At 41.8% G+C, this 26411-nt stretch overlaps 1 protein-coding gene across 4 annotated transcripts; it reads right to left on the bottom strand.

Annotated features, from left to right (window-relative positions):
* Positions 1-867: 867 nt before the first annotated feature.
* Positions 868-26311, bottom strand: zbtb16b (zinc finger and BTB domain containing 16b). 4 transcript variants are annotated; one of them, XR_010928995.1, is made up of 8 exons: positions 23073-23709; positions 20610-21882; positions 17769-17866; positions 15372-15458; positions 6047-6217; positions 4775-4942; positions 3129-3846; positions 868-3098 (listed from the first exon to the last, which is right to left on the bottom strand). XR_010928995.1 is itself a non-coding variant. In XM_067595022.1 (7 exons), the coding sequence occupies exons 2-7, from the start codon at positions 21785-21787 to the stop codon at positions 3617-3619; spliced, it is 1932 nt and encodes a 643-aa protein (XP_067451123.1). In that variant the 5' UTR covers positions 21788-21882; positions 26122-26311; the 3' UTR covers positions 868-3616. The 4 variants fall into 4 exon arrangements, 3 of the variants coding, with proteins under 3 accessions (XP_067451123.1, XP_067451122.1, XP_067451124.1); XM_067595022.1 differs by lacking the exon at positions 23073-23709 and adding an exon at positions 26122-26311 and having other exon boundaries at positions 868-3846; XM_067595021.1 differs by having other exon boundaries at positions 868-3846.
* Between the last annotated feature and the right edge of the window lie 100 nt (positions 26312-26411).

The following is a 26411-nucleotide window of genomic DNA, read 5'->3' as shown; positions in this document are numbered from 1 at the left end:
ACTTTCACTGTGCTGTGCAGGGAGCATTGGCAGATCTGATAAAGTGATTCTTAGCTCCATCCACATCTGGATAAAACACTGGCCAGCTGTGGCCCTGGCAGAGAGCCATCAGAGGTCATTTCAGAGCCTGGAGTGACTCCAGCTGCTTGCAAGTAGCCCAGATGACACATAAACTCTGTAAACAGCTTAAGACTGTGAAGGTTTGTGGCAGGAGCCAATAAACCGGTAAGAGGGATCAGCAGCATTTGTCTTTGTGCAGATGATGGGTAGGGCTATAGCAGCGCTGTAAAAGTGAAATGTTGAGGTTGAATCAGGACCACAGAGGCTGCAGAGAGAGGAGTTAGACCATACAGCTACCCTGGGAGAGGGTAGCTGCAGTTGCCAGAGGGTACATGGAAAGATTGTGGAGTAGCTTATCTAATTTGAATAAAAAGAAATTCTGATTAAAAAGAAATGTATCCACATATTGTATCATCTGAACACACATATGCTGCGATTAAGCGAATGATTCTTAATATTTAGCTTAAAGTAAACGGATAAATGGTTAGAATATAAGGTATGGATAAATATTTAAAATATAAAGCTAAGGTTTATGAATAAATGGTTAAATAGAAAGCTAAAAGTAATAAATTAATGATTAAAAAGAAAGCTCAAAGTTGTGAATAAATGGTAAAAAAATAAAAATCTAAATGAATATATGATTAAAATATAAAGCTAAAAGTAATGAATAAACAGTTGAAATCGTTCCACTTTTATATAATCAATAGTTCAAATGAACACATTTGGAGCATGACGGGTGGTGTTGATGAAGTGTGTTAATTATTAAAAGCAGACACCAGAAACAGTCAGCAAATGAGACAGAATGCATAAAATAGTAAATTGTTTTATTCTTTTTTTAACCATGCCACCGAACACTGACGCATACAGAGTTGTGCCTGAATCCACACTGAGAAAAAACACTTTCACACACTGTGTTACAAAGCTGTAATGAAGAGGGATTTTACTGCACACATGGCAAGAAGAACAACCCTGATTGGACACCAGGTCGAGCTTTGATCTGGCCCTGAGGTAGACAGACATTGACATAATCTAAACAATGCTAATCACATCCTTCTAGGACACATCAAATAAAAGGACATCTGCATTATCACAACATAGAAAGATCAAAGAAAAAACCCTTTTCAAACAAAAGTGCTCTATTTCTTTTGGTCCACCGAGGAAATCCATTTATAGTGCATGTTCATGTAGAATAGATACAGTGAATGTGTGTTCTCATGGCACTGAGTGTTGTTGGCTACTTAAGAGGGCATCGGTAATGCCCACAGACGCCAAGATTTGTTATACACACTGTTTTCATCCAAAGATCTCAGTCCATTGTCACTTTGAAGGGAACAATTTGAGGCAAGCGTGTACTTTTACATCAAAATTGCTTGGAACTTGCATCAGAGTATCAGCCACTATCACAGTATGTTGCTTCCAGTTGCAATGTTCAGACAAGTGGATCTACATGGCAGTCTATCTTTAACTAAGTAACAATAAACAAACACCCAGAAACAACTACCAATAGCACAGACCCATGTACTCAAGCACATCAATGCTCTACTTATAAAAGAGGCACAAGGGAGGGATCTTTAATCAAATCAGAGACTTATAAAACACACACACATTAAGATGTTTCTCAAATAATACCAAATGTAAACAGATAGCAAATTACTGTAATACAAAAATACAACATGTTTAACTCTATAAGGCCTGTGTTAGGCTCACTCACGGGAATAACATACCATGACAGTTTGTACATTACAGCTACGCTACGACTGACAATAACCTGCTCATAGTGATTCAATGTCAGAATTTTCTTTTCATGTTTTGTAAAAAAAAACACAACAACTTCTTTTCATGTTTTCTTCAATTTTCTCCTAGAAAATTCTGATTCTGAGATTTTATAAGACATCTATATATAGTTAATGATAAAAAACTACACTTAAAAGCCATGTTGAGGCTCTTCGCATTTTTTTTTTTTTTTTTTTTACACACTGTTTGACCATTTAAATTATGAAGGTGTTTGTTAGAAAATTAAAACTACTCATGACTGAACAATTTGCAGTAGGTTTTAAAACAAACAGTGAAAAGTGTGGAGAGGTACAGTAGAGCTCGCTCTACAAGAAATCATCTCAAGAGACACTGACTGTGTGATGATAATCAGCACATATTTGGTAACAAATAAACAACATATAAATAGCAAAACCTATTGCATTGCAAGAGAAACGCAAACTGTGAGCCAGCTACCTCGAAACAAATAACACCCACTGCAAGAAAAGACAAGGCAATTAATGAGATCAAGCTTATGAGGTCAAAACGTGGCAGCCATTCAAGTAAAACATGCAGAAAATAAACAACTCTAAAATAAAAACCCAACAGCAGGGGAAAAAAAAAACAAACAAACTGAGAAGTCACAGGAAATTAGGAGAGAAAATGTTGCAAAGTTCAGCCAATCAAAGCCTTCGTGGAATTATTTTCAACGTTTACTGCACAATCATAGGAGATGACTCAGGTTTCCTGATGGTTTAGCAATCAATCAAAAAGCTCCTGCTACACATACAGGTCAGCAGTCACAGCCATTGTGGCATTGATTTTTAACCACAGTGGATCCATTACAGATACAGTTATTATCAAAACTGTGTGTGCGTGTGTGTGTGTGTGTGTGAGAGAGAGATAGAGAGAGAGGGAGGGAGAATATCTGTGTGTGTATGTTTGTGTGCACTAGGACTGAAACAAGTCATCAGATAACAAAATGTTGGTAATTAATTGATCGTTTCTGTAAATTTTCAGGGAATAATACTAAATATTCATTGTTTCCTGCATCTCAAAATGTGAGAATTTTCTATAGAGCTGCAACAATTAATCGGTTGACAGAAAATGAATCAAATTTTGATAATTTTTTGAGTAATTTTTTAAAGGAAAAAGTGTGAAATATTCAGTAGTTCCCGCTTCTTAAATGTGAATATTTTCTTGTTTCTTTACTTTTCTATGATAATAAACTGAAAAGCTTTGGGTTGCGAACTGTTGGTCTGGACAAAAGAAGACTGCATCTAGGGCTTTGGGAAACAGTGATCGACATTTTTCACCATTTTTTGACATTTTATAGACCGAACAACTGATCGATTAATCAAGAAAATAATCGACAGATTAATAAAAAATGAAAGGAATCATTAGTTGCAGCCCTAATTTGCTGCTTTTCTCTTTGGGCTGGACTGTCATCTTGTCACAAAGAGGTGACTACTTTCTGACATTTTTCAGACTAATTAACTGATTTATTACTCAATAGTAAAAATAATCAATAATGACAGTAATTGTTTGTTGCAGCCCTAGCATGTACACACATTTGCATCATGCTTGCATGTCTCTGTTGTCAGGCAAAAACCTTGTATCTACCAGAATGACAACTTCCCTCAATGCATTTTTCAGTTTTATTTTTTTTTAACCCATAGAGATACACGTAATCTATCAGCATCAGAGTTAAAAGGTTTTCACCCAGCAGTGACTGTGTGTGTGTGTGTGTGTGTTTGTTTGTGTGTGTGTGTGTGTGAGACTGTGCATGAGGTCCAAGTCCTGCTCAGACGTAACAGACGTACAGGTAAGTCTTTTCTATCCTCCAGTCTGCCGGCACCTCCTCCGGTTTGTGGCCCTTCATGTGCTTCTGCATGGCGGCCAGGCTCGGGCAGAAGTCCTGGCAGATGGTGCACTGGTACGGAGACGCTCCGTTGTGAGTGCGCAGGTGCTTGATCATAGCCGAGTAGTCTCTGGACCGTTGGTGACACAGCTTACACTCGAATGGCTTCTCACCTGAAAAATTCAACGATACAGCATTAACCTTGTAGACCTGAAGCCAGAGGCCGGCCAGGTGAAATAGGATTCACCTGTATTTCAGTCCACTGTATTTGTTGTGGTATTGAGTGGAGTGTGTGTGTGTGTGTGTGTGTGTGTGTGTGTGTGTGTGTGTGTGTGTGTGTTTGATCTCCAGAATGAGACCTATATCGGTTTGCTGACAGACGGTGTCATCCACCAGAAATACGAAGGAGGTTTCTCTCTGACCACAGTGACATATCAGATAGTGGTCAGTAAAATGTAGCTGGAGAGAAATTTTGACTTGTTGAACATTTTAGGGATTTAATTGAATTGTTCATTAGTAGTTAATATGAAATAATTCAATATAAAGACACTCAGTTAAGATTTATTCAGTCTAGGTTTAAATAGATTTCAAGGCCATTTATTAAAAACGTTACCTCAATTTACTATTAAAAAACAGAAAATATTTACATTTGACAAGCTTAATCAGAAAATATTAAATGATTAATCAATTATCAAAATTGTTGCTGATTAATTTTCTGTTAATCAATTAATCGACTAATCATTGCAAATCCAATTCTACAGTATATCTTTCTTATTGTCAACAGTCCCATGAAAAGACCAAAACTGTCAATATTTTCTGACTTCTCTTCCTTGTGTGTCAAAGTCCATTGTTATATTTTCATAAAGGCTCAATAATATCTTAAACAGCTGAGCTTTGTAGTTTTTATCAAATGTTACATGAACAGGAGCACAAGGTGCATTTTTCAGGGACTGTTTTCTGCCAGTGGATTAATACACATTTCAAGCGATTACAGCAGCAGAACGGTGTACGTGGGATCGTCTCAAAACAAAGTCAGTGTCGATGTTCATAATAATGAAGGAACATGTCACCCAGTGCGACAATTCCTCTGACTTCTCTCACCTGTATGTACACGGTAGTGTGTCTCTAGCTGGTGTTTGAGGCTGAACCTCTTCCCACAGCCGTTGCATTCATAAGGCTTCTCTCCTGTGTGGATGCGTTTATGGCCCCTTAGCGTGCCGTCGTCTCTGAAACAGCTCCCGCAGAATTCACACTCAAACGGGTGATCGCCTGAAAACACAGTCATGTCACAACAGCAGCCACAACACAAACACAGCCCATTATCTCATGAGAGGCATTTAACGCTAACTTTATCCTTGGCACGACATGATATAGTGCATATGTAACTGCATAGGTCAAATAGTCACAGAGCCCCTTCTGCACATGCATATCAAGCAGGGGAATATTTGTGCTTTCAGATGTTGCTAATGTTATGACATGAGGACACTCCCCTTGGCTGTCTGCTAATAGCTAATAAAAGTCCTCCAGGCATGTGCTGCTCTGTTCTCTATACTGTAGTTAATCTATTTCTCTCCTAGGCTGAGGGTTTGACTCATCTCCAATGACCTATGTGCCTCATTATCTCAGTGTCCACAGCAACAGCCAAGTCAGAGGATACATTGCTCTCCTCATTACAGGCCGATTCTCCCCAATCCCCCACCCCACTGTGGAGCAGATGACATTTACAAAATGTTACTTCCAAGCAGAATGGCATACAAACAAGATACGCTGCCATGGCCAAAACTCCCTTCACTTCTGTCTCTTCACATCAATTATGTATTTCTCCTGTCTAGACATCAAGCCGTCCTGACAGCTGGGAGTGTTATTTAAGGTAAAAGAAGAAAGGGGGACATCTTTTCAGTAAATATCTCTCCGTCTCCTGCGGCTCTAAGACTCACCCTCGGTAGAACACACAGACAAGTCATTTCCATTTGCTTTCCCTTCAATATTTATTTGGGTTTCCTCTATCATTTTGGGTTAACCACACTAGAACTGACAGCTGTGAATTGCAGAAGCCCAAAGGCTGTCTAAGAACCCAAAATATAAACAGGATGAAATTGCCCAAATTATGCACCGGCCATAACGGTAGAGTGCTGTCATCAGAGAGGTGAGTCATTTTATACAGAAGGAAAAAGGAGGATGGGAGAGGATGCATGCAAATCAACTAAAACCTTAAAGCCAATAACCTGAGGAATTTAACCCATATACAGAAATAAATACAGCTGTCTTTGTCTTCAAAGGCAGTTTCAACATATGCATGCTTTTGACAATACATTTTGATGTTATATGACAGGAGATAACACTACAGACAAGGGTGATGGTGCAAATGATTACCTGAATGCGAGCGCAAGTGTCTTTTGAGTGTGGTGTGGCTAGGGAAGGGGCGCTCACAGTGGCTACAGATGTAGCTGTGCATGCCTGCATGGACCTCCATGTGCTGCTGCAGGGCCTTCTGGGTCTGGAAGCGCTTTGCACACAGCAGACAGAACACCGCCATGTCAGTCCCTGGAGAACGCACAAGACACAGACGCACAGTTATTTTAGTACCATACACAGAAAGGGCCTTAAGTGGGGAAACTGGGTCACTTCAACTTTTGTGTGAGTCCTCTGAGGGAAAAGCTTCTTTCAAAGAGCAAGTGCCTCTACCTAAACTAACTCCCCTAAAAGCCCAGAGGCACTTTCAACTGTGAGTCTTTATACATTCTATTTTAAACCATGAAAGTCATTGTTTTCTTTAAGAATTTCCCACACAATGCACAGCATGTCAATCACACAATCAATGGCTCCTTCCTGGTGTGTTAGATGTGTAATTATTCTCTTCATTCCCCATCAGGAGTCAGCTCCAGCCTGTGAAGTCCTCTGTCTCTGTGCTTAAAGAGCGGCTGATAGTAGCTCCACCCTAAATGATGCCTACACTATGCGCTCTGTGCAGAATGTTAAGTAGTGATATCAAGCCATTAAAGGCAGGACTGCAGGAAAAAACACAATCCAGTTTAATCCTGTGTGTGACCTGGCATCTCTTTGGGGCTGCTTTCCTGTTGCACAGAGTGTGGAGAGGAATACAGATAGGGAGTCGCTGGCAGGGTAGTTTAAGTCAAAATGGCTATGTGAAGAAGATACATTGGCTGTCATACAGTCAACACTTGTGTACGCCAGCACTCAAATCCATTCTGGCATTCACACCGATGCAAATTCATATGTGTGGTAAGACTGAGGGACTGGTTAATCAGTCGCATTGGACATAATGTGCATGTCCTGGAGAGTAAGGCTCTAATGTGAGATTATGAGGTCCTTATTTCTCTGTCTGCTCAGGTTGCAGATCATTTACAATGCTAGCAGGTCCCATTGCTCCTGACTCAGATTCAATCAGACATCTCCAGCGGAGGATCATTAGTAAACAGAGGACCGTGCCAGCACTTCATTGGAATTCAAGTGGGGTTGCTGTGTCGCATTTAAAATGCAGTCTGATGAGGTCCACTAAATCAAATCATTTGTTACTGTTATTGAAGTGCCTTGAGGCAACTGGCAATTAAATTGGAATTAACGCAGGGAAAGGGATACAGCACACTCATACTAAGAGGGAAGAGTGTCAGACACTTGCTTTAGGTTCAATCAAGTTAACAGACAAGCCTGTTCAAAGTAGAAAGAAAGAGAAACAAATCACGTAAATTCACATTTTTAGATTAGATTAGATTCAACTTTATTGTCATTGTGCAGAGTACGGGTGCAAAGCCAATGAAATGCAGTTAGCGTCCAACCAGAAGTGCAAAAATACAGTATTATTTACAGATGAGTGCAGGAAAGTAAGTGCTACAGCATAAGTGATGCTATGTCTTCCAATATGTACAGTGATGAACGGTGGAAAGTTACAATATACAAATATTATATATGTAAATATTTTAAATACGTCTATACAGAGGAAAAGCAGACAAGAGTTAGAAAATAGGTTGTATACATGAACAGCAATTGTACATTTGGTTAAGTATGCAGAGTATAAACAACATATGTATAGTTGGTTACAGTGTAGGGGTTCAGACTGCAAAATACGAATAGTGCAAATTGCATGTTCATTAAAGTACTGTAAACAGTGCAGTAATAAGTGCAATGATGCTATTAAAGTGGTGGTGTGGAGTGCAGGGTAACAGCCTCAGGAAAAAAGCTCTTTCTGAGCCTACTGGTGCAGGAGTGGGGGCTCCTGTAACGCCTGCCGGATAGGAGGAGGGTGAAAAGACCATGGTTAGGATGAAAGACATCCTTGATGATGTTTCTTGCCCTGCCCAGGCGGCGCTTGAGATAAATCTTCTTGATGGTCGGTAACTGGGTGCTGGTGATGTGTTGGGCAGTTTTCACCACCCGCTTGAGTGATTTACTGTCTGATGCGGAGCACCACACTGAGATGCAGTTCGTGAGTATGCTCTCAATGGTTCAGTGGTAGAAGTCCCCCAGTAGTCTGGGACACAGGTGAGTTTTCCTTAGTCTCCATAGGAAGTAAAGGCACTGTTGTGCCTTTTTAACTAGGATCGAGGACTTTAGGGACAAGGTGAGATCATCTGAGATGTGGATGCAAAGGAACTTGAACTTAACACACACTCCACTACAGCTCAGTTTATGTAGATGGGGGTATGTGCATGGCTCCCAGCCCACCTGAAGTCCACAATGATCTCCTTGGTCTTGCTGGTGTTTGAGCCATAGAGAGGAAAGCAGTCATGGTTGAACAAGGAGTACAGAAGAGGGCTAAGCACGCAGCCTTGTGGTACGCCGATATTCAGGGTGGTAGTAAAGAAGGAGAGGTTGTCTAACTTAACAGACTGTTGTCTATTAGTCAGAAAGTCCAGAGTCCAGTTGCAGAGGGATGTGCTGATACCAAGCTGGCTAAGCTTGGAGATCAGTTTGAAGGAGATCAGAGTTAAATGCTGAACTGAAGTCTGTGAGCAGCATTCTGACGTAAGAGTTGTGACTGTCCAGGGGGGTCAGAGCAGAGTGGAGTGCCGTGGAGATGGCATCCTCTGTTGACTTATTGTTGTAGTAGGCTAACTGGTGTGGGTCCAGTGTGTAGCAGGCAGGCAGGATTTCAAGTGTTAAATTTTGAGGGATAAATCAAAAACATTTGCCATGCATTGTTTTCTAATCCACATATTACAATTTGCTCAAACAAAGCCAAAGACACTTTTTGAGACTCAACATTTCACAGATGTGCAGTTTGACGCAGACACACAAAACCTCTTCTTTTGAAATTACGGCGCTCCTTTTTGAACATAGTTTTGAAATTTCCCCCCGAAAAGACACTAATAGAACCGATCATTCGTAATCATTAACAGAAAGAAGATGGGATGAAAGACATTCCCTGATCTGCAATCCTACAGGGAGGCGATCCAGTGGAATGTACTGCACCTGTTCAGAGGCTTTGGCCTGTGGACTTTAGCACAAAGGGCACACAATGAGGTTCAGGCCCTCATTGACCAAGCCCATTAGTCATAGGCTCCTCATGCAACTCCTACAATCCCTTTCTTTATGCTGTCAGCTAATGACCAAGGACCTTTCTCACCCACGGATCACAATATTTTAGTTGAAGACAAAAGACCTTCCATTCTCAACGCCTCTGCACCCTCCCCACTCCGATCCGCTGACCATACAGGAAATCCTTTCACTGTCTAACCAGCTTTACTGTCTGCCTGAGTCATACCTAACTAATGCCTGCTCACTATGCACTGTGCAGCAGTGAAGTCTGGGTAATGACATATCTAAAAATGGCTAAAGACATTTAAGAAGCAGAAAATGCAGTCTCTGCATGACCTGTGATATGGAGCCTTGTTCCACTTTAACCAGTTTCTCTTGCAATATTTTCTGCAGCCAGCAGGGGGAGTACTTTCTGTTCCAAAGTGTCCAGACTGGTCACAGTTACTTAAAGTGGAGAGCCCTCAACTAACTGAATAACACAGTATCCAACTTGTAGATACTTCAAAGCTAATTATTTTCTTTCCAAACACTCCTTATTAACAATCATATATTGTTAATATATGATTGTTGCGCACTTTCTTCTGTCTGCTCAGAAAGTTTAACATCCTGGCTTCTTTGTGGAGGTAAATCGTTACTCCCTGACACTCGCAGACACTCACAGATCTATATCCTGATCCTCCTTCTGTCGCCAACAATACTGAAACTTGAGTAAAGAAATATGACAAATATTCTGTCATAAGAATCTCACTCTTGATCTCAGGTTGACACACGATGACAGCAGCTCAACAGTTGTTTTCAGTTTATTCTACGCAGCCGACGCTGAAAATAGAAATAACAAATAATATCTTGAAGTGTAAACAAAAACCTTCGGAGGCAGGGAAGTGTTTGTATGTGTTAGTGGTGGCATTTCGCCTTGCTGCGCCCTGTTAACTTTTCAAACAAAAAGGATTTGCAGTTGTAGAGTTTTCCAGTAAGCAGTAAGTAAGTGAAGAGGAGCTTCTTTATGAGAGAATAAGCCCTAAAGTTGGCTGTCATTGCCCCCTGCTTTCTCACCCTTAACCAGACAATGGGCTTGGGATTTGGGATTTAAGGCACAGGATGACCCCCTGACCCTTGGCCCTCAATGGGGTAAATACCATGTAATCAATGGTATTCCTCAAAGGCTGGAGAGTTGACTGAGCATTGTGTCTTGTGGGAGGGAGCCTTAACAGTGAGAATAATGATTTACTTTCAGGCAATGCTCCCATAATCCAGAAAATATAAACATTTTACTGTGTACATTACATTATTGAGCTGCATGTCTGATGCACAATTAGGTTAGTAATTCAGGACGGTTTGCGGTTGTTATGCTATTTCAGCATGTCTCCACTAAGACGATGCGTATGCTCATGTGATTTAACATGGTCTGCCTTCATACATCTGCCACTTATTCAGTTCAACTGAGGTGGGAGCCAGCCAGGCTCTCACGCTGCCTAAGAAACAAAACCATGTGTCTAGGCAACCAGATAGGATCATGGTCCTTGTTGGGGTGAAGTGTTCAAGCTAATCCCTTCATTCACAAATAAGCGCAGCCTGTTTCTTTTCAAGCGGCAAACAAAAGTTTTCCCACCCTGAGAATCTGGGAGTAAACCCACTGCAAATTGAACAAGAGATTGTATTCAGTGACGACCACAAATCTGTATAATTTCTTCTGTGTTCATCTTAACTTTAGTTTCTGGAGCCCACCAATTAAACTGATTGATTTGTGAATAATTTCTTTTTAAATCTGCTAAATTATATGGAAACAAAACGTCTCGTTTTAATGAGTATTTTGCAAATAATTGTCTTTATTTTAATAAATACTAGCAGAATTTGATCTATCACGGAGCTTGTTTCAGTAAATTGTGAATGACAGCCAAATCAAAGCTAAACAAATCCCCCGCTGCTATTAAAAAAGGAAAGGAATTTAACACAGTTTAAAATATTACATCATGTCCTATCATGTCCGCCAGTTAGAGTATGCAATGTGACGACACTAACTATAAACCATGTCCTCAGGCCTTTCTCAGTGTATATACAGTCATCTGCTGGCTCAGTTCGCCCAGTTCACCCAGTTAAACATACACAGTCATGCAGGCTGCATTATGTGCTAGACCTCACATGACCCTGTGTGTTCATGTTACTACTGTATGTGTTCATGAAGACAGCTCCCTGTAGATGTGGTGGCTCTAGAAGCACACACACACATACACACACACGTACACACACACAAACGCTACAGTACCTTAAACAACCCCGGGCACTCATCAGTAGACTGCTAATCTACCTGAGTGAGGAACAACCGACTCAATAATTAATGCAACAAGAGATACGTTGCTCGTGTTTAACCACCATTCCATGGACCAGTTTATTGAGGTCACACTCGGTTTCAGCCGCCTCGATTCCAAGAATGTTTACAATATTTTCTCCATCTTACTGTATTTCACTACAAGTGAAATGACAGCGGCTCACAGGGCTTTGTGTATCATGACAGTCGGTGCAAATAAATACTGGAGGGGGCACAATGGCAAAATGGAGCACCATTCATTTCAGTTTAAGGCTTGTATGAATTACAACCGGGTATTAACAGGAGGATGCAGTGTGATGACGGACATGCAATTAGGCAAGCTAAAAGGTCTGCTTTAAGAGGGCTGCATTATAAAGTCCAGGCTGTATCTGACTGGACTACAGCACTGTTTAATTAGGGCTCGGACAGAAGGTAATATTATTCACTTGATGAAGCAGCCTGTAATGTGTGGAAACAGTGCAGCTGCTGTGAGTACACAAAGCCAGCACTCTTATGGCCTTTGCCTTGAAGGCAAGGTGGCAAAATGGTTAGCCAGCATGGTTTGAAGCATATACAGTTGATTTCTGTGTGTGCTGTAGATAAGCTTCAGTCTTGGGTTTTCCAAAAATTGAAAGCTTGGTGCCCCAGAGCCTCGACTTGCTCTGATGAAACAAACCCCTTTGTTGTGAGAGCGATTCGGAGACAGATCCATTCTTTTATTTTGGGCACTGGCAAGTAGGTCAGAGGAGACTATGACAGTGCTGTAGTGAGGAGTAAACAGCAGCACATGATGTTGTTTTCCTCTTACTCCTGGCATCCAACACCAACAGCAACCCTCTTGCCTTCAGGAAGTCCTCACATACCCCCTACCCCCTTCCCACAGTCCACTCCGCCCCCATCCCCCCTGCCCCCCTCCTTCTCTCTTTGATCTCAAACTTCAGCAACCCACGGCCATTCACCTCTGACATATCAAAATGGCTAAAGAGACTTTCACTGTAAACTAGTCTTACAGCCAGTGTTGCCAAATTGCTTCAGAGTAAGGTCTCCCAAAAGTAGTATTATTTCCCCTCCAGAGGAGGTGGACAGCAACGTTGCAGCTGCTGAGGTCTGACAAGTGTTAATCTGCTAAGAGGAAACTCATTTGGCTCACTGGTTATGCCACATGGCAAATTAAAGTTGTGGCAGCACCATCGGCACTGAACGCTGAAAGACCCTGCGTGTTTTAGTGGAAGTAAAATACCAGGTGATAGTTATTAAATGTAAATCTTTGCACGGAGTTGGAGAAATGTCATCATTTCCTCACATAACCTCAACACAGCTGATTAAATTACTTGTAGCTCATGTCATAGCCTGTGAGACCTACAATAAAAGTCAGTTAAAAAAAAGGGTTCATGCGTCACAGAAGACTAAGCTGAGACCATGACAAAACGAGAGAGTAATGCCCTCCTGTACCCTGCTCTGGAAACACTGCCAAGCTGAAACCGAGCTCTGGGTGTTTACAACTCGGGGAGATGAGGGTAGAAACTTCTGGGCATCGTTAACACCCCTCCATGTCCACATCCATTAACTATTCATACTGTGTGTGCCACCTGGAGTTACAGTTACATGCCAATGCTCCTGAGAGGGTTATCACCTTTCTCTGACAGTTGCAGAAAAGGTGTGGATTCAGACACTGTCAGGCATATGTACCGTCTGACAACAATACAGCTTTTTTTTTTTTCCACGGTTGGAGAGGTTTGAGTCAAACACTGGTTCACAATTTTTCCAAGTGTGTCATAAGATTATTTTGTTAACTCCAAAAAAGAAATTGCAGGTGCCTATGTGAATATTTGAAACAGGTTTTACTTGTTTTAATCTGTCCTCCTGTCCACACTGAAAAGATCCCTACAGTGTAAGTGATAGCGGACTAAAGCTGCAGTCGTCCTTCTGTGCAAAACTGTATTCAAAACTTTATCTGATGTTAATATCAGACTCCAGCCGTCCAATTTAATCAAATCAAGCCTTTTTTTAGTACAAATTCCCTTTTTTGTTACTATTCTCCACTGCAGCTCAACTGGGAAACACTGTCCGCAGAAACAAAGAGAGAATTTTATACTAAAAATACTTTAACTTTGGAAGATATTCACTTGACATTTTTGCACATAACAAGGACTGTGGATTTTGTCCCCCATCACTCACACTGAAAGAGCATGAGGAAGCGATCTTTTAATGCCTGTTAAGAACAGACAGAATGATTACAGCGATGTTCACACGAGCACCTGACTATTGTTTTAAGCCAGACTAGAATATTTGTGAACCTTTCCTTTACTCTTGAGTATTCTCCCATGAGCTTGAAGTGAAAAATAGTTAAAGTACCACTTTACAACAAGGGTAACTCATAAAGTTGTTAGTAATGATTTTTATCAGTTTAGCTTTAAAGATCAGTATTAAGCTGGTTGGTTGGTTACCAGCCTGCTGTTAATCATGTTATTGTAAATCATTGAAGCATTTTTCTTTTGCTCAGAAGTTCTGAGGCTTTCTTTCAGAAGTTATCAGGCGTTAAACAATTCACAGGAGGGGTCATTCCTCATTAATCAAAGAGCTCAAAACACAAAGCAAATCACAAACCTAAAAATGCTTAGTTTAATATTGGCACACATCCAGACAACCACAAGAGGTCTTTATATTTATTTACTTTTATGGATTATTACGGACACATTGTTGTATACTGTTTTATGTGAGCTTGTGTGGTGGGATTTAGCATTTGTTTGACATGTTTTTATGATATGTTTTATGTGTAATATGTTCAACTCTGTGTGTGGTCTGTTTCATCTGGCTCCAGGACAAATTTCCACTCTGGTAATAAATTAAGTTGTAGTTGATAGAGAAAGCATTAATTACTTATTACCTGTTATAAAGTCATTGCTGAGAACTTGTAAACTCTTTATAGGTCTACTCTAATTATACATTGACACCAAAAGTAATAATAACACTCTTACAGTAGTACTATTAATAATACCAATACTGATCTACCTATTTACTTACTTTGGCTTTTTCTTGGTTATTATGAATTTTATTAATGGGTTAATTCTCCCTTGTTTTCTATATTGTCCTCTCTGTCTTTCTTTCTATCTCCTTCTTTCTCTTTTCTCCCTCATGTAAAGCACTTTAGAACCTCTGTTTTGGAAAGTACTTTATATAAATAACATTTTCTTGCTACTAATAATATAGAAGTCTGGGCAGGAGGGTTTTTAGAAATTTATGTGAAAGATGAAAATGACTTCAGCTCCTCAGGCAGGTTTTTCTAAATTCCAAAGAGCCAAGATTTTAAATCTCTAAATCACCATCCAGGTTTGTGCAGCCAAAAGACACACAGCCTTTACGAAAAAAAACTATTTGGATTCGTCCTGATGCCAACTGTTAATGCCACACATATTCTGTACAAGAAAAAGTTGTGATTCAGACATTTTCTTCATCTGAGATCATTGCAAAAGTCAAAAAGTGTTCATCTTGTTGTTGTTGACTGTGCGAGTGTAAGGTAAATAATTCCACAGCCGGAGGTGAGGATAGTATGTCTGTGAAGCTGTAATGCTGGCACTCTAAAGCTACTGCTGTAACGAAATGGCATGCAGTGGCTCTGGATGCCAAGAGATATTAGTGGGTGATATTATCAACAGGGAGGTGGCCTCCCACCTCCCTGTTGATAAATTATGGAGCATCATGACAGGAACAGTTTAACCCAGCCAGCATGACAAGCAAGTTTAGACCCACGTTCACAGGTCCAGTAGTCACGGCTTACTAGACAGCTCAATGCATGCTGCCCAGGTTAAACGTGTGTGTGTGTGAGAGAGAGAGAGAGAGAGAGAGAGAGAGAGAGAGAGAGAGGAATGTTAGTGCATGCACACGTTTGTAAAATACCTGTGTGTGTTTGCCTGTGGGCTTCCAGAGCATCCTCTGAGGAGAATGTTGCTCCACACTGATCACACACCAGCGCCTCTGCAGGAGCTGTAGATAAAATCAAATTAATAAGACGGTATCTTGATCAGACAGTTAACACAAACATGTGTTTTGTAATTGCAGACTATGTCAGTTAATGTAGCATTTAAAGAAATACTGGGGGGGAAAAAGCAACAAGAGAGGAACAAAGGCGCCCTATTTCAAAAGTCACCAAAGAGCCTCGCTTGTCACACACTTGTGCTTTTCAGGTGTTAACACAAGGAAGCAAATGCACACAGTACAATGGAGCAGAGGAAACCGCCATAAAAACACAACTCAGGACAAACAAAGGCACCAGACAGGGTGCAACGGCCCTTCTTCTTGACAAAAAAGAGCTGAGCTGAAGAGTTTTATTTACCGTGCCCTGTTATCAGTCTCTGAACAGTGAGCAGACTGTCTGCCTGAGAGGCCACAGAAGGACTGGGTGTTCTCTCTACAGCAGACGCTTCCTGCCTGCGGCACATCCCTTTATCAAAAAAACACTTCAGAGTCAACACCCCAAATCCCATCGCATACAGTGTAACTACAGTTCCCAGTTCACCTTTGGAATGCCCTTGTCTATTCTGATGAAGACATGAAAGACATGAAAGTATGCATACTGCTTGCAGAAATGCTCAATCCTTGTTCTGCACTCACCTCACACCTGCACAGACAGACACATAGGACAGATACGCACGCACACACACACATTCTCTCACACATGCGCACGCGCACGCACACACAGCTGTTTGGATGTGGGTTGGCTCTCACAGAGATGTAAATCGGTTGCAGATCCATACTGGCCCAGGGCTCATTCACTGATCTATTTTCTGCTCAGCTGGCTTTAAATGAAGTTAAAATGACTCATTAAAACACCCACAAGCTTTGGGAACTCTGAGCGCTACAGCCTAAATGTGGTCCTCTTTCAACTCTTATGATGCCTCTATACACAGACACTGTGCCACTGTTCCCAGTGTTGCACACAAATAACAAAAAAGCTCCAATCTGTTCATTTTTGAAAACAACAATTTTTGAAAACAAACCGTTACTGTTTTGGAACGGTGCGTTTTGTTACACGGAGCAAAAAATAAAACTTGGTAGAGAGGAGTTTATATAGTGGTAACACTACAGCAGTGTTGTAGATCCTGATGTTGTGTGACGCTGTCCAGTGTGGTGTGTTGTGTTGTGTGAGATTGTGTGATAAGGGAAGAAGAGAACATAGTGCATTGTCTTGTGCAGTCAAAGGCACGGAGTGTGCTCTCATCCATAAACCATCAAACTGTCTCCAGACGCGGCTGCAATCGTCCTCCATCAAAACACTTTGTCTGGCATACCAAAATAAGAGCCAGCATCGAGCTGAATACCAAATCAGCCCATTAGAGCAGTGGAGCACTCGCTCCTTAGCAACCAGCGGGATCTAAGGCTGCTATACCGAAATACACAGTGACAAAGAAATGAGATCCACATCTCTTTTTTGTAGTATTATGGGTTGACACATTGGGATGTTGAGAGTTTATGCAAAAATTCAAATCAGGTTAAAGGTATTGCTGTTGTAGATGTCACTGAGAATTGAAAATCAAAGCATGTTGTCGAGGTCTGAGAGTAAGACAGTATGTGTGTTTTAGGGTTATTCAGAGGGTATAGAAGAAGCAAAAGGGACGACTCAGGTGAAGTCTTTTGTGAGTTTAAAGAAGCAGATTCTCTCTCATCTGTCAGCAGGATGTCATTCCCGAACAATCCTCAGAGAAACAGGCGGAGAGGACAGGGACCTCGCCTTGTCTATACACATTTTCCAACTGAGGTTTCTGTTTCTGTTTTAGTTTCATTTTTAGTCCCTGATCCCCCCCCCTCAACCCCCCCCACCCCACCCTCCCCCTCTGCTCCTCTTTCTCTATTTTGGATAAAGTAGCTGGGAGAGCAGTCAGGTCTGATTAAGTCTGCATTTGGGTACAGTGTGTTCCTGGACACACATCTGCGAGCGAGCCATCACACACGCTTCGGAACACTGGCAGAACACCCAGGCCTGCCGGCAGCTGATGATGTCATCACTCAGAAGGGGCAGAGCTGGCGAGCTGCCAGAGTCTCTCCGAAAAAACACAGAAACGATTCAACGGAGAGAGACTAGAGAGAGACAGAGAGAGGAGAGGAGAGGAGAGGAGAGGGAGGGAGAGGTACACAGACCTAAGCATGGAAAAGAAAGCATGATCCAAGTATTCGGAGCAGCACTAACTGGTAGGAGGAGGGGTTGTAGTATGAACAGGTGCATTTGAAAGGCCGACTATCAAGAGACTTCATAAGCACTGAATACTGTGAGATGAGAGTGTGAGAGTTACTAAATACCTGTGTGAGACAGCATGTGCATCCTTAGCCGCATGCTGTCCTGGAAGTGTTTGCCACAGTATTCGCAACCGTGGCCCTTCTCCTCGTTATGCAGCCTCCTGTGGAAAGACAAACACTAATGTGAGCGCGTTAAAAGCGAGAAGAACAGAGAGAGCGCACTTGTGATAATAAAAGTATCTCATTTCTGCGCCTTTTTCTGTAAGGTCTCCCAAACCCAGAAGCATCATTGTCCTCATAACAAGAGGAGCATGTTTTAATTCCGGCAAGAATCCCTCGCTGAATGCAGCATCATTAGTGTAAGAGGCCCTTGGAGTTGTGAATCACAACGCATGAATGCTAAAAGAACACAGACAATAGGATATCTGGCTAATTTCAGAGTGCAGACATACGCGTGCCTCCACCCGCCAGCAATGCAAGACACTGGGCACGCACACAAACACGCATACTCACACAGCAAGTACATGCACGCAAACTCACATCCCAACATAACACTACACACACACACACACACACACACACACACACACACACACACACATACATACGCTTCTCCTGTAACAGCTATGAAAAGGAGAAAAAAAGATGATTCGCTGAAGCTCAGCCGGCAGCAAAACCTATCATATCATATCACACACATTCAAGCATGCAAGGCATCTGTACTGTTATCCTTATATCACCCCGCTAAAAGCAGAGCAAATGGCCTAAAAAGACTCCAGTTAAACACACTACTGGGGTCAAAATAAATGGGTCCTGAGTTGCACTTTAGCACACACGAAATCAGTGACCAACATTAGATTTGACTGAATTTGATGATGACAATTTACTTGCACATTTACGTGAGATTTAAAAAGCTTCTATTTTGGGAATCGTGATTGCCCAGCAGTCTAAGGTGTGTACCATGATGTCCTTTATCTCCTGTCATCACTATCTTTCTCTCTGCATATTTCCTTTTTTCTTTCCACTATTAACTGTTTTAATAAAAGGAAAAAAATACCATAAACACTACAAAAAGCTCCATTCCTAAAAAGTATAATTTTAATGATACTGACACGTTAAAATAAAAACATATTTTCCTAAATGCTGACTCTTTCTAATCTGACGCGCCAGATGGTTTGTTATACAGAACCATCTGAGAAGTCGTCCTTGGAAACAGTTTGGAAAAGGGCAGGCACTTTCATAAAAAAAAAAAAAATAGTTGGCAAGTGATTGGATGAATCATCTGTCTGTCACCGTCTTACCTTGTGAGGCAGCTGGATTTGTGAGATCACAAGAGAATACTCATAGGACGCTGATTGGTCCGAACCACTGGCGGTTCGGACACCAGTCAGCCTGACAAGATGGATTCTCCTGTAATCTTGTGATTCCAGCTGCCTCGCAAAGTAAAACTCTCCCCTCTATAAAGAATATTATTTATATTAGCAGACGTTTCAACATTTTGTCAACCGGGAAGATAATTTTACTGGATAGTAGTAACCATTAAAAATTCCCTAAAATATTTGAATCTTGTAGTATCAACCATTTAGTCACCTTTAAAACTTTAGAACACAATTTATAAATTTCAACAAAGTAATGATCACTTAAGTAAAAATTTAAAATAAAATCTGTTTAATTTCCGAACTTTTCAATACTAAAACAGTGCCAGGAGATCTTCCTCTAACAACTCCAGAAAATGTCAATCTACACACCAGGTGTATGCTCAGTGACCTGGTTACAGACCTACAGCAACTATCACACCCTAAAGCGGTGCCACCAATGCAGCTCTTTCAACCTGTGGACATCGGCCTGTCTCCATGAGTAAGCAACGCGCATCCCTAAATATCCCACAGGATGCTCTGTTTCACCGGGCGGTTTCTCAACTCACAACTCTGGAGTGGCACGAGGCTGAAATGTCAGTCACAGGCGTGAGCGGGGAAAGGCTGGAGGTTGATGCTGAGATAGTAATCACGGGTTAGCCGCATATTAGGATTGGGGACTCACAGTCCTGTTTCTAATGATTAGTGGTGAGTCAAAACACTGCTAAGCACGCACAATTATAAACATCTGCAATCAAGTTAATGAGTTGTCATTGAGCTAGTTGCTAAGTTTTTGTGTACCATGACAAAATATGAACTGACAAGCTTATAAATAAATGAAAAATAAAAAAAAATAAAAAAGCAGAAGTTATCCATCATCTAGCTGAAGCGTCCAGTCTGGTCCCTGCTGAGCAGCTCTTCTCTGCTGCTGCAGAGGAATGCATATCAAATAGGCTGAGAGACAGCCTGTTGTGTGAGGCACACTTCAGCGCAAGTAATCAAACAGAATTTAGAAAAATAAGGCTTTGTAAATAACAGCGTTATGCGACACCAAGGCCTCTTTATATCAAATCCCTCACAAAGACCCAATTCAAAACTTCCCGAGACGTCTCACTGTTAAGACATGAGTGCAGGTGTCCCTGAGAAGAAATTAACATATTTGCTGTTGCTCCCTCCAGCTTTTAACTCTTGTCGCATTAAAAAAAATCCTTTAAACCGAGAGACTGTTAAATTTAAGAGACACGTGTCCAGTGCTTTTTTTAACAGCATAATTAAGTACTTAGCTTACATTCATTATACAACACACATGCACCTGCACATCCCTCACATATTTTATCAGACATAAGACATGTTTGTCAGTAACAGTGTTGAGCAGTGAGTGCAGCAGTGGGTTTTTTTTTGTTTTTTTTCAGCAAAATGTTATTGAGACTAAAACTGTGGCTCCTTAACCTGTAATTAGATTTCGTACCCTAATTTGATAATGTAGCACAGTAAAAATAGATTTCAAATATAATACAGGAAAATGTGTTGTTGTTTTGTGCGTTCTTACCTGTGCTGCTCCATGGCCTGTCTGCTGTGCAGCTGAAGCCCACATTCGCCACAACACTGCTGGCCTTGAGCCTGGCCCTCGTGCCTCATCCCTGCCGCAAACTGGCCCAGCCTGCTGAGGAGCTCCCTGTGCAGCAAGCCTTGGTGCAGCAGGCCGCTGTAGGCCCTCGGGTCCAGCGGCACGCCCAGGGACGGGGCCACTGACACGGACACTGGCATCATCCCCTCCCCTGTGTGGTTGGAGGGCGCAGAGTATATGGAGGCCAGATGTTTCTCGGCAATCCCGGGGAAACAGTCGACAGCGTTTCCCACCATTTGTGTTCCGTCCTCCGGGCCTGTGTGTAGCTCTCGAGCGCTGGTGATCACGCTGCTTCTCAGGGGTGTACCCGGGCCCTCGTCTCTGGGCTGATCTGACATGCAGCTTCCTTCCCCTGCGCTGGAGGACCTGCCCTCGCAGCCATTGGTATCATCCACCTGCATGCTTTCTGATTTTATACTTCTTGCAGGATCCAGGGGTGAGGCCTGGGATAACTCTGCACCGGGGTGCTGAGGCTGCTGGGAACTCTCCATGTCCACCTCTGTGTCCAGCTTGGGGCTCGATCCAGGAGCCACCTCGGGTTCTGCACCTGGAGAACTCCTCTCCGTCATGTGGTACAGTGCGAGGTGGTGTAGGGCAGTGGGAGTGGTGCGGATGGGTCCATCCTGTATGGAATGCTTCTTGGACATCAACATGTGCCTCCAGTGCCTGGCCCGGCTGTGGTCACTGTGGTCTCCGGAGCTGTGATTCCTCACCGCCACGTCCTCGCTCTCCTCAGCCTGGATGGTCTCTAGCACCTTCAGGCACTGCTCCTCCAGGTACTCTATCTCCAGGATCTCAGCGGCGTACAGCAGGTCATCCAAATCCTCCGCTGTGGCCTGGAGAGAGGCGGTGTAGGCGTACTCCAGGATCTGCTGGAAGGTTTTGGGGGACAGGAAGTCCAGGGCGTAGCGCAGGCTACTGCGGTGGAACAAGATCTCGAACATTTTGCTGGTGCAGGCCAGGACGGTGCGGTGCGCTGGGAACTCCTGGCCGTCCACGGTGATGATGACATCACACAAGGTGCCAGTCAGACGCATCTGATTGGCCCTCTGCAGAAGCGTACTGGGGTGAGTGGGATTGTGGAGCTGGAGCACACCCATGTTTGTCAGACCCGTATCCACTCGCACCTTTGCTGAGCCCACGCATGAGGTGTGGCTGTCCTGCCTGCTTCACTTGCGTTCAGCTGGTTGTAGGTCTGTGGGTGGATGGAGGTTAGAGGATCATTAGTGCCTGCCTCACTCACAATGTGATTTAAAAGCCAGTTAATTACACTCCAGTGTACACTTGAATTAATGGTCAATCAATAGGAATATTTTTTAAAAGCACACAAATCACAACATATCAGAAAATTTTATGAAATGTAAAGCTTTAACTGATGTCTTCTGTGGTTTTTATTTCATGCACCCTACATGTTTATTTATTTGAATTAAGGACCAAACTGCAAACAACAGGTCGATAAGCGCAAAGCAACAGTTTCCATTGCAGGTGATTAGTCTGAGGTCTCGTTGAGAGCGGTCACGTCGCTGTAATAACGTCTGCATACTGAGAGGTGACGGTTCAATTTATCAAGCTCCTCACACACACACGCACCCACTCTCTCTCCTTCTCTCTCTCACACACACACATCGATGCCCTCAACAGGTAGGCTTGCTATTAACAGACGCCTTGCAGGGCTGATTAGTTAATTTAGGCTGCGCACGTTCATGATTAGACGTGTTAAAGACAATTAAGCCGCTCTGCTAAAAACCCTAAATAAGTTATCAAACTATCATATTGATGAAAGCGTGAAAATGAAGCGCAATCCCGGCTCGGTGCGTGTTTTTTTTTCACTACATTTAAAAGCCTAAATGGCGATCAGGGTGATGATTAAGCTCTATATGATCTTTATTGTTGCAGGACCACTCAGCAGCACCTCGAGTGATGCTGACAGGCTGCATCCTCAACTACCCGCAACATCAGAGCGCATCAGGTGCAGACGCACAAATCCACCTTTAATATCCTGGCACATTGCGACAAATTAATGCCCACAACACGTGTATTTACTGCCTGTACGCTGTTAGAGGAAACGCGTCCCGCCAGAATAATAAAAGAGCCAATTTATCCAAAATAGTCACAAAAATGTGACGGTGAACTGAACAAGCTGCGATCCAGTCTGAGCTCAATCAAGTTTGTGAAATCCCAAATCAGACTGCGGGCGAACTTGGGTTGATTTCCACATGTCTGCTGTAAATGGAAATTATAATAACCCGCCACCAAACTGGCATTTCTCTCTAATTAATTATCTAAATTAGTCTGAGGCTGAAAAGTAGTTCATCGGAGCAGAATCACCTGACTGAAAATATCAGTAGGAATGAGAAAAGTAAAGGCTGTCACAGTTTCTCTTACCTCTTGTTTTCTAACGTCCTCCGCTGATTATCCAGGCAACATCATGGTTACACATTTCACAGTACCCGCTCCAAACTCAGTCCTGCTCCGAGTAAGCAAATCATCACCCAGGCACGGCAGTCAAGCACGCAGGGGGAAAGCGGGACTTCCGGGTACCGCTTTCAAAATAAGACCCCGTTTTGATAACCACGTGTTGAAAGGTTAAACAGATTGAAGAGTGATTATAATGTGGAGTGATTCATTGTTACGATTAGCAAGAGGGAATGAGATTAATGGACTATCTTTGAGCTCCAAGTCCATATGTGGAGAGAAAATAGTCTTTAAAATAGATGATTATGTTCAGTAGGCGATTTGAGGGGGAACAAAGGGGGTGCCATCCCCCTTGTTGACCTGTCACCCCCCCTTTCCATCCCCTCATAGCTGAGAGAGTGCAGGGACAGAGGGGTTGTTTAGTTGAATATGTTAGTCTACTCCTCACTGATCCTTGATCTGAGGTTTGCGCAAGTTAGAATCTATGGCTCCGACCACGGCTCTGAAATATAAGTAGCCTAACTGTGCTGTGTATTGATAAATCCATGGCGCTGTCCATGGTGCTGAAGTAGCAGACAGATTTGTAATAGCGCCTTTTTCTCTCAGTTTCATCTTGGATCTACAATATTCTGGAAACTATATACTATAAATACACAATTTTTATACTATATTGTAGCCTATATACTCTATAGGCTAGTGTCATGTTCATGTGACAAGTAGAAACGTGTAGTCATGGAAGAGTGACAGGATCATAGAGACACACTGCTGCCTTTAGTATTCCTATAATATTTCTATAATATTTATGATCATTCAGTAGTGTCTGTGCTGCTGACAATACACCCCCAGACCAGAATATTTTAGTGGAGACATGACTACAGATATAGTTTTTACTATAGATGTTTGGTGTAACCTGCGAGTGGAGCAGGTAATGTAACTGAGGAAATTAACCTGCACTGACCCGACTGTGCTCAGCTGCTACAGTAGGGTAGAGGTAGAGTTTAAACGATCAAAACTACAGTGTGTTTTGAAAAATAAGCATTATTAAAATTCTTAATGTCCACATCCAGTAAAAGCATCCGCCTACACAAAATATGTATTTAGCCTAATAACAGTTCTATTAAATCAAAATTATAATCGAAATTATAATATCAAGAATTAGGCTAGGCCTTTATGATAATCCTGCAGTCCTAGGGTTAAAAGTTGGACCATCCACCCTGTACAAAGCATCTACTGATTATGTTGCAACCAAATTTCATAATTTACAGCTAAGTGTTTTCAAAACATGATGCCTGATGTTACCAAATAATTGAGTTCAATGAAGATAACAGACTAGTCAAAACACCTCAGTCAATAATGTTAATTCTACACTGATATGCTGCTGTAGTGTTGATGTTACATGGAAAGAAAGCAAAAATATTGGTGTTGGCTGATGACCTTCTGGCTGAATATTTCTGCAATGAAAGGTTAGTTGTTACAATATTTACATTTTCCCATGAGTCCAAAAAATATTTCTGGAAATAACAGCTGCATCCTCTGTATAAACAAATCTTAAAGGATACATGAGTGTAACAGATATTGTTGAAAACAGTTGAATCGTCTCTGGTGAAGGTTCACTGAATCAGACACCTTCTGTCAAATCTCTAACTCACTTAATCCTAAATATCTTTTGTGTTTCACATCTTCATTTTGTTTTACTGCTAAAAGTTTTACTAGACTGAAAAAGAAAATTGAGTTTTAACTCACCGACAGTTTCAGGTTTAACATTTTTCACAGTTATCAGATTTATCAGTTCTGTGAGTTGCAAAACACTTTTACAAAATCTATCTAGAAACTAAAAGGGTACTAAAATATTGAGAACTAAACAGAAAAAGAACTAATTTGTCTTCAGAGTCACCAAAAATGAGGATGTGCATTCTTGGTGTGTAAACAGTTCTCAACAAGTTGGGGGAGGGGAGCATGAGTGACATAACTCAAACTTGTTAAAGAAAATTGAGATGTTACAACTGAACCCCTACTCCTCTTCCGCAATAATTGTTGTTTTTTGTTAAACTTTTCTGAGGATTAAGTGTTGGAATGAAACAGGACCTTAAACAGGATTTTTGAAATACGGGGGCCCTGGCATCCTGGTGGTCCAACTGGTTTAAAAAACGCTGACCATGTGGTTCAAATCTGGCTGGGAACTTTTGTTGCAGCTCATTCCTCTCTCTTTGTTTCCTGTCAGCTCTCTACTCTCTCTAATAAAGGCAAACATGCCTGGTAATATTGGAAAGAAAAGAGAAAGAAATAAGGTCAAGAATTGAGTCCACCTCCTGCACCTTTCGCTTAAAATGTCTTCAAAATATTTGAACTATTTTGTTAACTGTTGATTTATTTTATTGCACATTTTATTTTTTAATGTGAAGCTTCGTTTAAAAAAACATTAAATGTATTCAGTGAGAAATTTTGATCCAACACACCTGTCCATGACAATTTCTGGGGTCCAAGACTGAGACAAAAAAACAAGACCTGAATCAATCAACAAAAAATTATTTGCCAACTTTGATAATTGACAAATTATTTAATCATTTCATTTTTTAAGGAAAATACTTATATTCTCTGGTTCCAGCTTTTGCAATGTGAATATTTTCTGATTTCTTTTGTCATCTATGATAATAAACTGAATATCTTTGGGTTGTGGACTGTTGCTCAGGACAAAACGAGACAAACCTTGAGCTTTGGGAAACAGTGATCAACATTTTTTACAATTTTCTGACCTCTTAGAGACCAAACAATTCATTGAGAAAATAAGTGACAGATTAAGTGATAATGAATATAATCATTGATTGCAGCCCTAGAGTCACCCATAAAGTACCAAATGCACAGAGGGTGAAGTCCATGGTTGCTAAAACCTCAGATATCCAGAAAAATAATTGACACTGAGGGCATGATCTCAATGCCCTCAATTGTTGCCAAAGCTCTGGATGGCTGTTGCACTGCACAGCTCATCGCTTCTTTATGTAAAGTTTTTTTTTTTTTTTACCCTTTTACGTGGAAGGCCACATCACCTAACATCCGGTATGTCGGTGGCTGCCTGCTGCTGACTTGACGGGCTGCAGATCATCACCGGGGCGACGTCACGGCTCTGAATGATCGCCCTCTGCTCCTCGTCTCTCCATCAGGGCTGCAATCAGAGACATCTACAGGGCATCTGAACTACTGACGGGCTACGAGGTTAGGACCAGTTTGTTGCCCTGGAATAAGAAGCAGAAACTGATCAATTCAGCGGATGTAAAGGTCAAATCTGTTTGCATTTTTTGGGCCACCGAAGAG

Source organism: Thunnus thynnus, chromosome 7 (genome assembly GCF_963924715.1).
Source record: "Thunnus thynnus chromosome 7, fThuThy2.1, whole genome shotgun sequence".
In the NCBI taxonomy this organism is placed as follows: Eukaryota; Metazoa; Chordata; class Actinopteri; order Scombriformes; family Scombridae; genus Thunnus; species Thunnus thynnus.
Note: the sequence above shows the minus strand (reverse complement) of the source record. Positions and strands in the feature narration are given on the sequence as shown.